Source organism: Nycticebus coucang, chromosome 9 (genome assembly GCF_027406575.1).
Source record: "Nycticebus coucang isolate mNycCou1 chromosome 9, mNycCou1.pri, whole genome shotgun sequence".
Taxonomy (NCBI): domain Eukaryota; kingdom Metazoa; phylum Chordata; class Mammalia; order Primates; family Lorisidae; genus Nycticebus; species Nycticebus coucang.
Genome location: NC_069788.1, coordinates 13,266,822 through 13,280,385, shown reverse-complemented (window position 1 = coordinate 13,280,385; position 13,564 = coordinate 13,266,822). Strand labels below are relative to the sequence as shown.

The 13,564-nt window shown below is 38.8% G+C and overlaps 1 protein-coding gene across 1 annotated transcript; it reads right to left on the bottom strand.

The window, feature by feature from the left end:
• Positions 1–9,604: 9,604 nt before the first annotated feature.
• On the bottom strand, positions 9,605–10,008 carry LOC128594136 (ubiquitin-like). Its single transcript, XM_053602679.1, has one exon. It carries the CDS (start codon positions 9,977–9,979, stop codon positions 9,746–9,748), a length of 234 nt encoding a protein of 77 aa, XP_053458654.1. The 5' UTR covers positions 9,980–10,008; the 3' UTR covers positions 9,605–9,745.
• Positions 10,009–13,564: the final 3,556 nt, after the last annotated feature.

Below are 13,564 nucleotides of genomic sequence, written 5' to 3'. Positions count from 1 at the left end.
TCCTCCCCCACCTTCTATTGGACTGATAAAGGGTTCTGTACTTTTCTTTGAGTTCTTTTCTTTCCTTCACCTCTTTCTTCCTCCTTCCCTTTCCTTCTTTTGATTTATCTGGCAGTTTGGAAGACATCAGGGTTCTTCGTATTTCTATATTGGTTACTCCATGGTCTGCCTTTATTTTTCTTTTTTATGTACAGCAAATATACAGAGATGAGCTTATTTATATGTATAAATGTTCATTTAATGAATTTTCACAAAGTCAATATACCTGTATAAGTATAACCTCGATCAAGCCCCCATCTCCCTTTTCCAGTATCTCCTTTTCCCTTCCTGAAGTTAGCACATTCTGTCTTCTTTGTCATAGGTTAGCTTTGCCTATTTTCACCCTTATACAACTGCAATAATATGCTATGAATTCTCTGCGTCTGTCTCCTGTTGCTCAGTGCTATATTGGTAGACTTACTTGTATTGAAGACCCATTTACTTTTCTTGTGGAGTATCCCATTATACAAATACACCAGAATTTATTTATCCATCCTATTTTTGCTGGACGTTTAGGTTGTTCCTAGTATTTGGAGATTATGAATAATGCAGTTTTGAACATTATTTCATTACATTTCATTCTTTGAACCTGTCTTTCATTCACACTTCACTCACACTTCTGTTTGGGCACACATGTGTACCTAGGGGTAAGATAGTGGGATTACTGGAATATAGGCTATGTGTGGGTTCAGCTGTAGTAGAAGTTGACAATTTTCTGAAGTGGTTATACCAATTTATGCCATGTATGGTGCATGAAAACTGCCGTTGCTCCATATCCTTACAAAGATTCAGAACTTCTTGCTTTTATAGGTTTTACCTATTCTGATGAGTGTGATTGATGCACACAATTTTCAGTTCATTAACAAATAATGACATTGAGTACTTTATATGCTTATCTTCCATTTATGCATTCTATTTCAAGAATTACCTATTTGAGTTTTTTCCTAATTTTTTTATAGATTGTCTCTCTTTTATATTGTTTCAGATGAACAGTTCCTATATTTTGAATAATAAGGTAAATATATTGAAAGTATCTTCTCCAGTTTTAGTGATTATCTCTTTTACTCTTTCACTCTTTATTGAGGTCTTTTGACGAAAAGAGGTTCTTAGTTTTAATTATATCCCATTCATCAGTATTTTTCTTTAAAAATTTCTGTACCCTTCAAAGATGAGCTTGTACCTATACTGAAGAACCTATTCCAAAACATTGAGGAAGAAGGAACCTTCTCCAACACATTTTATGAAGCAAATGTCACCCTGATACCAAACCTGGGGGAAAAACCCAACTAAAAAGAAGAACTACAAACCAATTTTACTAATGAATATTGATGCAAAAACATTCAATAAAATCTTAACCAATTGATTACAGCTACACATTAAAAAATTATACAACACAATCAAGTAGGCTTCATTCCAGCGATGCAAGGCTGGTTTAACATATACAAATCCATAAATGCAATTCACCATATCAAAAGAAGCAAAAACAAGGACCATATGATTCTCTCAATAGATTCAGAAAAAGCATTTGATAAAATTCAGCATACTTTTCTAACACTTAAGAACACTTAAGAACACAGGTATAGGTAGAACATTTCTTAAACTGATTGAAGCCATCTATGACAAATCCACAGCCAAAATCATACTGAATGGAGTGAAACTGAAAGCTTTTCCACTTAGAAACAGAACCAGAGAAGGATGTCCTCTATCACCATTACTATTCAACATAATGCTGGAAGTTCTAGCTAGTGCAGTCAGGTAAGAGAAGGACATAAAAGGCAGCCAAAAGAGGGCAGAGGAGGTCAAACTCTTACTCTTTGCCAATGATATGATCTTATACTTAGAGAACCCTAGAGACTCAACCACAGGCTCTTGGAAGTGATCAAGAAGCATAGTAATGTCTCAGGGTATAAAATGAATGTTCACAAATCAGTAGCCTTTGTATATGCCAATAACAACCAAGATGAGAAGCTAATCAAGGACACAATTCCCTTCACAGTAGCTTCAAAGAAAATGAAATACCTGGGAATATACCTAAAAAAAGAGGTGAAGGACCTCTACAGAGAGAATTATGAAAAGAAATAGCAGAAGATATTAACAAATGGAAGAACATATCATGCTCCTGGCTGGGAAGAATCAACGTGTTAAAATGTCTGTACTTCTCAAAGCAGTGTACAGATTCAAAGCAATCCCCATTAAAATACCAATATCATATTTTGAAGAACGAGAAAACATAGTTCTTCATTTTGTGTGGAACCAGAAAAAGCCGTGTATAGCCAAGGCAACTCTTCGCAATAAAAACAAAGCCAGAGGCATCTCCCTACCAGACTTTAGATTATATTACAAATCCACAGTGAACACAATAGCATGGTATTGGTATAAAATTAGGGACACAGACATATGAAACCAACTAGAAAACCAAGAGATGAAACCAGTCTCTTATCACCCTCTGATCTTTGAAACAAACAAACAAAAAAAAGGTATATACTGGAGAAAAGAGTTTCTATTTAATAAATGTTCTTGGTAACCACATGAAAAAGACTGAAACTGGACCCGCACATTTCACCACTTACGAAAATAGACTCAAGATGGATAAAAGATTTAAATTTAGGACATGAAATCATAAAAATCCTAGAAGAAAACACGGGAAAAACTCTTATGGATGTTGGCCTGGGGAAATATTTTATGAAGAAGACTTCAGTGGCAATCACAACAACAACAAACATAAACAAATGGGACTTAATTAAGCTGAAAAGCTTCTGCACAGCTAAGGACACAACAAGGAAAGCAAATAGACAACCTTCATAATGGGAAAAGATATTTGCATGGTATGAATCTGACAAAGGATTGATAACTAGAATCCACAGAGAACTCAAATTAATCAACAAGAAAAGTGCAAACAATCCCATCTACTACTGGGCAAGACACATGAACAGAAACTTTTCTGAGGAAAACAGAAGAATGGCTAATAAACATGAAAAAATGCTCATCGTATCTAATCATCAGAGAAATGCAAATCAAAACCACCCTGAAATATCACTTAACCCCAGTAAGATTAACCCACATCACAAAGTCTCAAAGCTGCAGATGCTGGCACAGCTGTGGAGAGAGGAGAACACTTTTACACTGTTGGTGGAATTGCAAACTAATACAGCCTTTTTGGAAAGAAGTATGGAGAAGCCTCAAGAAACTCAAATTAGACCCCCCCATTTGATCCTACAATTCCACTACTAGGTATCTATCCAGAAGAAAAAAAATAATTTTATCATAAGGACATTGGCACTAGATCATTTATTGAAGCTCAATTTACCATTGCTAGGCTGTGGAAGCAACCTAAATGCCCATCAGTCCAGGAATTGATTAACATACTGTGGCACATGTATACCATGGAATACTATTCAGCTATAAAAAAATGGCGGCCTCATATCTTTTGTCTTAACCTGGTGGATTTGAAACACATTCTTCTTAGTACAGTATCAGAAGAATGGAAAAGCAAATATCCAATGTACTCAATACTAATATGTAGTCAGGAGATGATCTAATACACGTCCAAACAAGAGAAAAATTCAATTCAATTCAAGATAGGGGAGGGGGTCAGAGGGAGAGGGTGAGAGGGGAGGAGGGAGAAGGATTGGTGTACTCCCACTTAATGGGCATAATGTGGGGGTGTATGTCACACAATAGGGACTATACCTAACTAATGCAAACATTGTAACCTAATTCTCTGTACCCTTAAATTAACTTGAAATAAAAATAAATAAATAAAAAATAAAATTTTCTGTGCCTGTTTTAAGATCATAAAGATATTCTTTCTTATTTTTCTTTGACATTTTACTGTTACTTTTCAAATGGACATATACTCATCCCTACCCCCTGCTCTCAAATTGATTCTTGTGTGTTATGCAAGGTAAGGTGTCAAGACATAATTTTTTCCCATAGGACTAACCAGTTAACCCAGAATCATTATTAAAAAGACCATTCTTCGGTGGTGCCTGTGGCTCAAGGAGTAGGGCACCAGTCCCATATGCCGGAGGTGGTGGGTTCAAACCCAGCCCCGGCCAAAAACCACAAAAAAAAAAAAAAAAAAAAGACCATTCTTTTCTCGTTTGTATTATGCTTTATCATAAAACAAATGTAATACATGTTTCTATTCTGTTCCATAGGTCTATTTATCTATTCTTGTACCGATGTCAAACTGTCTTAGTGATGGCAGCTTTGCAATACATCTTGATAACCCTTATTAGATCAAGTCCTCCAATCTTGTTCTTCTACAGAATTATCTTCTCTAGTTTTGGCCCTTTACATTTCCATATATAGATACATCATATTCAATCTGTTAATTTCCACACACATGCTTTTGTTTTTCACATACAAAGCTATGAATTATAAATTAATTATACACCATAATTTAAAAAAACCTACAGTTACCTAGTAGTTTTATTTTCTTTCCAACCCAGTAATCTAAATATGTATCAATTACAGGTTGAAGGTCTATTTTTTGGCACCTTGTTTTGTTGCTTATCTATCTGGACACAGCATTGTAACTTTCCAGGTCCCCTCATTGCATCAAATATAATTCTCTATTATTCTATGGCATCTATTGTTGCTGATGAAAACTTACTTGGATTATTGTTTAATTACAATTTCTTCTTGGTAATTATTTTTCTTGTAACCGATTAAAGATGTATCTCCTAATTATTGAGGTATTCCAGTTTTACCATGGTGAACCTAGGTGTGAATCCATCTTTATAGATCGTTCTTGGTTCTTATAATTCACTTTCTATTCGAGGACACATGTTGTTATTCAATTCAAAAACACAGCTTTTCTTGTCTTCAAATACTACTGTGTGTTTCTGTCTATTCTTTCCTTCTGGAGATACTCTTTTTCTCTTAGTTTATCCTATGTATTTCCTAGGTGACCACATAATTTACTGTTTAAACTGAGATGCCTTGGGGAGTTAAAAGAAGCGCATGTGGCATGTAATAATTAGATCAGGGAACAGGTGTAAAACTGGAACTCTCCCAGGCATACTGGAGTGTATGATCTCTCTACTTAGCATTCTTTCATATTTTATCCTCTATGCTGTTGTCTGGATAAATCCCTCAGTAATATTTTTCAATTTTATTATTTGTCTTTCATTGTCTTTGTTCTAAAAGTTTACCTCACCTCTCAAAGTTCTTATTTAAATCAGTAGATTTTTAACTTCAAAGATGTCTAATCATTCTGCTTTTTAATTTGCCTTCCTTATTTCATTTCTGTATTTGTATATGTTCCTAATGATATAATTTCTTCCTTTTCTCCCTTAAGGATTCAAAGCATACTCATTCCAAAGTTTTGGTGAGAACAGTTTTATTGAATTTTACCTGGAATGAAATCATGTTCTCAGTGGTTGCTTTTTGGCTGGTTACTTTCGTAGCATTAGAATTCTCCACGTGCTTTGAGCCTCGTTTTGAACGAGATTCCCTCCCTCTTTTCTGTTTTTTCACACTTTTCCATCTAGTGTTTTGCATTTTCCTTCTCCCAACTTGCTGAACCTGCACTTCCAAAACAGGTACTGTTAGAGCCGGTTGCCTGCCCGTGTCACAGCAGCCTTAGGACATCTGGCCCCTGGCTGGCACCACTCTCAGGGGCAAGGAGTGCTCAGTCCTCTTGTTTCTGAAGTCCTCCACAAAGCCACAGCCCAGGGGGTGGTTGGCTGCAGATTTGTAAATCTTTTAAGGGGAAGGAGCCCCACCTCCTGTTTGCCTCCAAACCTGGCTTGGTTGGCTGATCTCCATGGAGAACCCTCAGATCTACTGATTGCCCGTGGCCATCGCCTATGAGGGGAAGGAGACTGACATGGTCAAGGCTGCAGGGGAACCTGAGCCCTGATCTTTAGCATAAGACTCGCTTCCTTCTTGGGAGACCTGGAGTATCTTAAGAATGGCATCTGAACTGTATGTGTGCAGGAGACCAGAAAACTGGCCTCCAAGGGAGAATATACATGTGAGCTGTGGCAGTACCAGGCCTAATGGTTATGGTAAGGATTCTCTAGATTCCAAAGGTCTCCTGATGCTGGAGGCAGAGGTTGTGCTCCAGGTCTGCGGTTTTGCAAACACAAAGGTGGAGACATTCTATCTGACCTCCACGTCCTCCCTAGTCAGTGCTAATATGGGGCAAACAGCTTTCGTCTACTGCTTCTCGTTGTATGATAATAAGTACAGACCTGAGGTTTACTTGGAGGGCTTCACCCAGAGTTCCTCAGTCCCCCAGCACTGACTCTGTGCCAAGCCCCCCTCATCTGCTGACCCCAAACCTCTTCACGCAGCTCTGCACTTCTTTCCCATTTCTGGTGTGCAGAGACACTTTAGTAGGATTTGAACCTAGACGTGTATTTTGGGTCTTCCCATTTTTATCATTTTTACCTACATTTTCTGTGTTGGATTGGGACAGGGTATATTAAAGTATGGACTAATTGCTCCAATTTCACCAGAGTACCAAAAAATGAAGAAGGAGCTTGTATTTATTGTAAACTAAACCAGATGATTACAAAATATCCAGACTGACCAAATTCAGAGGACATTCAGAGACAGATTTTCCTTGTTCAAGTCTTTGAAACAATTTTGTAAATGCACAATGGTGGTATTAGTAATGGGAAGAATAGAATCTTTTGTTCATAAGATAATTTAAAATATTTTTTGTGAATCCACAGTGATTTCTCTTTCCTAAATTATTTTATATGAAAATACTATAAGCTGAGGCAATTTTGGATGCTATGTGACATTATGACTTGGTTATTTTGAAATTAGATACCTTTTACCTGTTAAAAAGGACAAAAATTTAAATTTTCCAAGTAAAAATAATTATGTAATCTGACAAAAGTAAACACATAAATAAATAAACAGAAAGAAAAGAAAAAAGGAAGAAAAAGAAAAAGAACGTTCACCGCAGTGCTTTGGATAAGACCTGACCATTAGTAAATCTTTATGGAAAACATTTTTGGATAACTATCTGAGCTTCCCCCCATGGCTGGTTAGCACCTTTGAAGTAGAGAGAATGGTGTACGGAGTATATTGTGGCTGGGATGGGATGGGGAGGGCATCAAGACTCACTGATACGGGGTGAAGGATAAGGTGAACATGGGAATTGAAGTGAAGAATAGAGTTAGTGTAATTGTCAGGGTGTCTGCTGTTTTATAACTGGTTGTAAAAAATAGTGATTTTTAAATGTTGACATTTTTATGTGGCTGTAAGTTTTCTGAGCCAGCCCTGTCTAAATGTCACACTTTCCATTTGGAGCCTATTACTGGGCTCTAGTGACCATTCAGAGATGAGAAGAGACAGGCCAGCGGTGTGAGGGTCCATGAGGGTCCTGCACACCATGAAGTGAACAGCTCTGGAGGAAGGAGGTTCTGAGTCCTGCCCTGGTGCAGTCCTGGACTGTGGAGCCTAAATAAAAGGTCCATTCAAGGCTGTGCTGGAATAAGCACTTAGTTTTTCCAGCACACACTACTTAACCAACCTCTACCCCATCTGAATCCCTAGACGGGAAACAACGAAGAAGGTTGGGCTTTAAAACGTCAGACAAACAGAATGACTATGGTCCATGACGCAGGGAGGATGTCGGATACAGAGGCGCAGCCTCTGTGTATCCAAGCAGAGAGCTCTTCTTTTCTAAATTGCTCTATGGGAAGCAAGGACCTCTCTCTGGATTTCCTAGTCCTAAAACCCACTCTCAAGGAAAGAGCTGTGCAATACCTATCGACTCAACCACTTTATCATGTTAAAGGAGACAAAATTTAACCATGGGGGCTGTGAAAGTATTTGAATGAGCAGGTCTAGCTCAGCAGCACGGTTTTCTCTGAGTTACTGTAGCATGTAGGTCACGACATACTCTGAGTTGAGAGCTGAATGTTCCCTTTAATTCCTCTTCCTAGGCTAACACATGTTCAGTTTATCGTTAGCTAAAGACCGATGATAGTAAGCAGAAATTTGAGAAGTCTCCCTAACAGGAGACTTCTGGGGAATCCAGTTTCAGGAAGCTCAAGTGCCTCCCAGCTCTTAGTCAGGCTTCTAGAGTTTGGAAATCTTATCACTTACAACACTATGCAAAGAATCTAGGCCAAGAGTAAACTCACCAGAAGTAAAAACTCCAAGAGAAGGGCTGGGTGCGGTGGCTCATGCCTGTAATCCCAGCGCTCTGGGAGGGCAAGGCAGGTGGATTGCTTGAGCTCAGGCATTTGAGACCAGCCTGAGCCAGAGTGAAACCCCATCTCTACTAAAAATAGAAAAACTAGCAGGGCATTGTTTCAGGTGCCTGTAGCCCCAGCTACTTGGGAGGCTAAGGCAAGAGGATCGCTTGAGCCTAGGAGTCTGAGGTTGCTGGGAAATATGATGCCATAGCACTCTACTCAGAGTGACAGGGTAAGACTTTGTCTCAAAAAACAAAATAAAACACACAGACAAAAAAGCTCCAAGACAGGAAGGGGAGTTCCAGCATGACTCCTAATTTCTGCTGATTGGTTGCTTCAGCATTAGCCCTAAAATGTCTCCAAGTTCACATGCCACTGGAAAAGATGTGCCAGCTTCACAGGTCATTTTTCTTTGTGATTCATGTATTTCTCAACAAGGAAGACATGAATTTACATTTTTTAGTCTCTTGTGCATGAGATTTTCTAACATTGTCTCATTTCATCCTCACACTAATATTTTGAGATGCATTTTATCTCTTTTTACTTACAAAGACATTACCCTATAACTGATGTAAATAATTTGGCCAGGTTGTCAACTTTAAGTGAGAGCTGAGGTCACAGTTCAGACTTGCCACAGATGGTTGATCCCAGTTCCCAGTTTAGTACTTAAATCTGTGTGACTTTTGTCCAGTTGCTTAACCTTCTGATGCTGCAGTTATTTCCGGTTTATAATACCTCCTCCTGAGATTATCCTAAGATGTTGGAATAAGCATTTATAGCATAGTTTGACACCCAGGCATTTTCATTTGTTATTGATGAGAATATAAATTGCTCCCTCTTTAGAATAAAATTTGGTAATTGTCACAGAATCTAAAATGTGCTTCTCCTTTGACTCAGAAATCCCAATTTAGAAATTTTTCCTCCAGATATACTCACACATGTGCACAAAAATACTTACAACGGGATGTTCATTTTAGCACTGCTAATAATAGCACAGAGTGGGGTCACAAATAGAAGTGTCAATGGGAAGAGGTTAAATCAATTAAGGTCCATAAATGCAATGTGTGACTCCAAGATATATTGCTAAATGAAAGAAAAGGCGGCATAGAATGTATGTTACTATTCTGCTGTTCGTTTTTATGTTTTTTTGCGTGTGTGTACACATCTAATGCAAATATAAATGCTTATGTGTGCATTATGTATATCTTGAATTGTGTACAGGAACTTTACCCTTGGCAGCCTTTGGAGAAAGAGGTTAGAGACTTTGGAACTGCGGTCAGAAGAGAATTCCTTTTTATTGTATATTGGCTTTTACTTAACTTTTTATGCAATCAGAATTTTTTCACTCAAAAGGAACCAAATAAAAAATACAATGTTATTATTATGATTATTTTTGCTACCATGCAGCAAAACCTTTATTAACATTTTGAACAGGTTCAGCTATTACTGAAACTGGTAATTTCTAAACTTAAATTGGGGCAAATGGTATAGTGCAGAGCAATGCCATCATTGGGCACTGTGAATGTAAGACTGAAGAATTAACAGCCGCCCCTCAGACAGAGGAGCAGGTGCAGGGTTGACGCTTTCTGGATATTGTAGTCAGAAAGAGTACGACCATCTTCAAGCTGCTTGCCTGCAAAGATGGGCCTCTGCTGGTCAGGAGGGATACCTTCTTTATCTTGTATCTTGGCCTTAACATTCTCAATGGTGTCACTGGGCTCCACCTCCAAGGTGATGGTCTTGCCGGTCAGGGTCTTCACGAAAATCTGCATGCCACCTCTCAGACAGAGGACCAGGGGGAGGATGGGTTGCCACGGACCGCCTTGTCGGTGGGCTCCAGTCCGAGGGAAAGTAGGGAGAAGGAACGAGGAAGGTTGAGAGATCGGCGAAGGAATGACAGACTGACACACTACGGGTGAAGTATGCAGCTGCAAATTTTACTGGGTACACATGTTGGTATTTATACATTTTTACAGAGCTTACATAATGCAATCTTTTTGCTTACGTGCGCGGGTTATCTTTGTGTTTGCAAGTGTGATTTATCATGCATTGTTATGTCTTAACGTTCCGCTTCCCGGAGGGTAGCGGTTATTAGTCAACTCTGCCCGCTTCCTCCTATCTCAAGAATGTTACTGCCTCCAACTCTTTTCTTAGTTTCTTATTATCTTTTTAGAACAGCTTGATATCTTCTTTATGTTAATGCTTGACTAATTCTACATTTACTATTTGATCTTATTGTTATTGATAATTATAATTTTGATTTAGAGTAAATTTCTTGACAAGTATTAGTTTTTCTATTGATTTTTATTATGCGTGACAGTTGGTGAAGTAAGATGTTCTGAACAGGACTTCATGGTGGGTGGATGTGTTTCAGTGACTTTGTAACTTATGTAGATAATTTGTATTTCGTGTCCTTAGGCTTATCGTCTTAGCTCACTGGTATTTATGGTGGGAAAACATCTTTATGTGCTCATTGTTGGTGCCACTGAGTTTAGTAGCTCATGAGGTTGGGCTTTATCTGGATCTACAGTGTATTGTGTTCATTTTTAAGAAGGTACATATTGATAGTTTATTAGAACAAACAGACTTCTGGTACAGAATGACAAACACATGAATAGATGCCACAATCTTTAAACTTAAGCGGGTAACTGAGCATGCTAGGCAACATTTCTGATGCTGTGCATACTGGGGGCCCTGGGGGCTAAGCTCCGTGGAGCACAATCCACCTTCCCGTCGTTCTATAACGCGGACAGCACCGCCTCACTACGGCTATATGCCGTGGGCGCGGCAATGGGTGGAGGATTGGTGAGATTACACCTACGGTGCATCTAACAAGGGTACATGTGAAAAGTACTAAATGTAGAATATAAATGTCTTAACACAATAACTAAGAAAATGCCAGGAAGGCTATGTTAACCAGTTTGATGAAAATATTTCAAATGGTATATAAAACCAGTGCATGGTGCCCCATGATTGCATTAATGTATACAGCTATGATTTAATTAAAAAATACAATATTAGATTATTGAACTAAGGAGACTTGTCAGCAGCTCATGTACAGGTGGACTGGGGTTATCCCTCAGTCCGGTAGGACCCTTTGGTGTCGTCTGTTGAGAATGGAGCTGCCCAGGGCAGGGTGGCTTATGGTCACTTCTGGGATCCACCTGACCCCCGTGAGTGTGGAAGGAAGACTTCAACCCAGTATAGTTTTGTTAGTAGCACTGTTAAGATTTGAAACAAGTGTCTGAAGCACCTGTCTGCATCTCTTTCATATGTTATGATGCTCCTCTCTAAATCCCACTATTTCTTCAGTCCCACCTCTAACTTGTATTTGAGCTAATATGTTGGTTAAACTTCTGAATTTTAAAATCAACTCCTTGGCTTCTAAGGTTCATGCAATTTTCTTAGTTAGCCACACAGAAGGCCTGCACTCCTGGTCATTAGCCTCGAGTACACAGGCGTACAGACCTTGATTAAACAGTGCATGTTGAAGGTCTGGCAGGGAAGTAGTTGGGAAAGATTATCTCATGTTATGTACCTGTTCACTACTCTACATACTCCAAATTCCCCACCCGATGCTGTCTTCTCAGAGAGGCCTTCCCTGATACCGAATCCAAACAAGAGAACCCCTCCATAGTACCATTCACATCTGATAGCAGTGTTAATATTATTCATCGTCACCTATCACAATTTGTGATTATTTTATTTCTATGTATGGTTTTACTTTATTTTCTGACTCCTCTACCCAAATGGAGGGCAGGAGCGATGGCTATTTTGTTTATAAATGTGTCCCGGTACCCAACACACATGGTCACTCAGTGTGTATTAATGTTCTTGGGTCAAGCCAGACTGCAAAAAAGCTACACATTTGTACAATGACATTTTTGTCATTGCTTTTGTAGAACTGTCTCTTCAATTGTTAGCCACGAGCTTTCACTTTAGTTTGCTCTCAAAATTATTTAGGCAAATTTAATTTACCTATTTGTGGTGAAACCAATATTAAGATTACTCTGATTATAACTTTTTACCTGTATTGTCACACAGGAGGAATGTCTTCACCCAGGAAATTTACTCTACCAAATATTAAGTAGATGCTCTATTTTCAGGTAATGATGTTTAATGAGTGTTTTATCATTTATGAAGCTTCCCTCTCAAACAGGGCGAGGAGGAAGCGCCACAGTTCATGTTCAAACATGGTCACTGTGGACTCTTACCATGGGTGTGTACTTTCCCGCCCACTTTTGGTTCTATTTTTATTAACCTGATTGTCAACATCTCTCTTTTTCAATGGTCCACTTCAAATACTTTTTGATAAAATAATTGAATTATAAAAATAAAACTGACTTTTTTCCTGTATTTGTTATACTTTTCCATTTCATTAGGTCGCTACTGCTAAGATTTGAGTCCATAACATGTTTTGGTTTTTGGCTCAATACAATCACCATCTGGTCTCTCTCTGCCCTTAATATTTTTTCCTATTTTTCTCCTGTTCCCTCCTACCAAAATGCTGTCACCAAATCCATCTTTCTTCCCCATCCCACTCCTTATCAGGCATTGTCCCGTGCGATCTTGCACCGTGCCCTAAGCAGCTGCTCTGGCTTCTACCCTCCCTTTCTTGCTGTCTCTTCTTTATCCCAGTTATAGCCCCTCGTGGCTTCTTTTCTTTTTTTATTTTGTGATATGTCTGATGTGCCTCTGACACAAACGACTACTGATATAAACCCCCATGTAATTCAGTCCCCTCTAATCACCCTTGAAATCCATTTACTTATAAAAATCCTTTCAAGCCTCAGCAATAATATCCATCTATCACTACCAAGAGGTTCTTTTTTTTTTTTTGTAGAGACAGAGTCTCACTGTACCGCCCTCAGGTAGAGTGCCGTGGCGTCACACGGCTCACAGCAACCTCCAACTCTTGGGTTTACGCGATTCTCTTGCCTCAGCCTTCCGAGCAGCTGGGACTACAGGCGCCCGCCACAACGCCCAGCTATTTTTTTGTTGCAGTTTGGCCGGGGCTGGGTTTGAACCCGCCACCCTTGGCATAGGGGGCCAGCGCCCTACACACTGAGCCACAGGCCCGCCCTACCAAGAGGTTCTTAATTTATAAATTATTTTATAATTATAGTATTTTTTTATTCATTGTCTTGGGGGATAATTCTAAAGAAATCGTTAGAAGTAGTTCCTTAATCCCCTCTTCTGCAACCAAAAATGTAATCAAATTATTATAGATATCTACTTTCTCCAAAGCACTTTCAGGATGATGTAATATAACAAACTTAACAGAAGGCAAAATCAGAATGGTAAGAGGCAATTAGAAAGCTGGAAAAACATAGCACCAATTTGGAAACTGATTAACT

Coding starts and splice junctions, on each gene's coding strand:
- LOC128594136 (XM_053602679.1), bottom strand. CDS start 9,979: ATGCAGATTTTCGTGAAGACCCTGACCGGCAAGACCATCACCTTGGAG.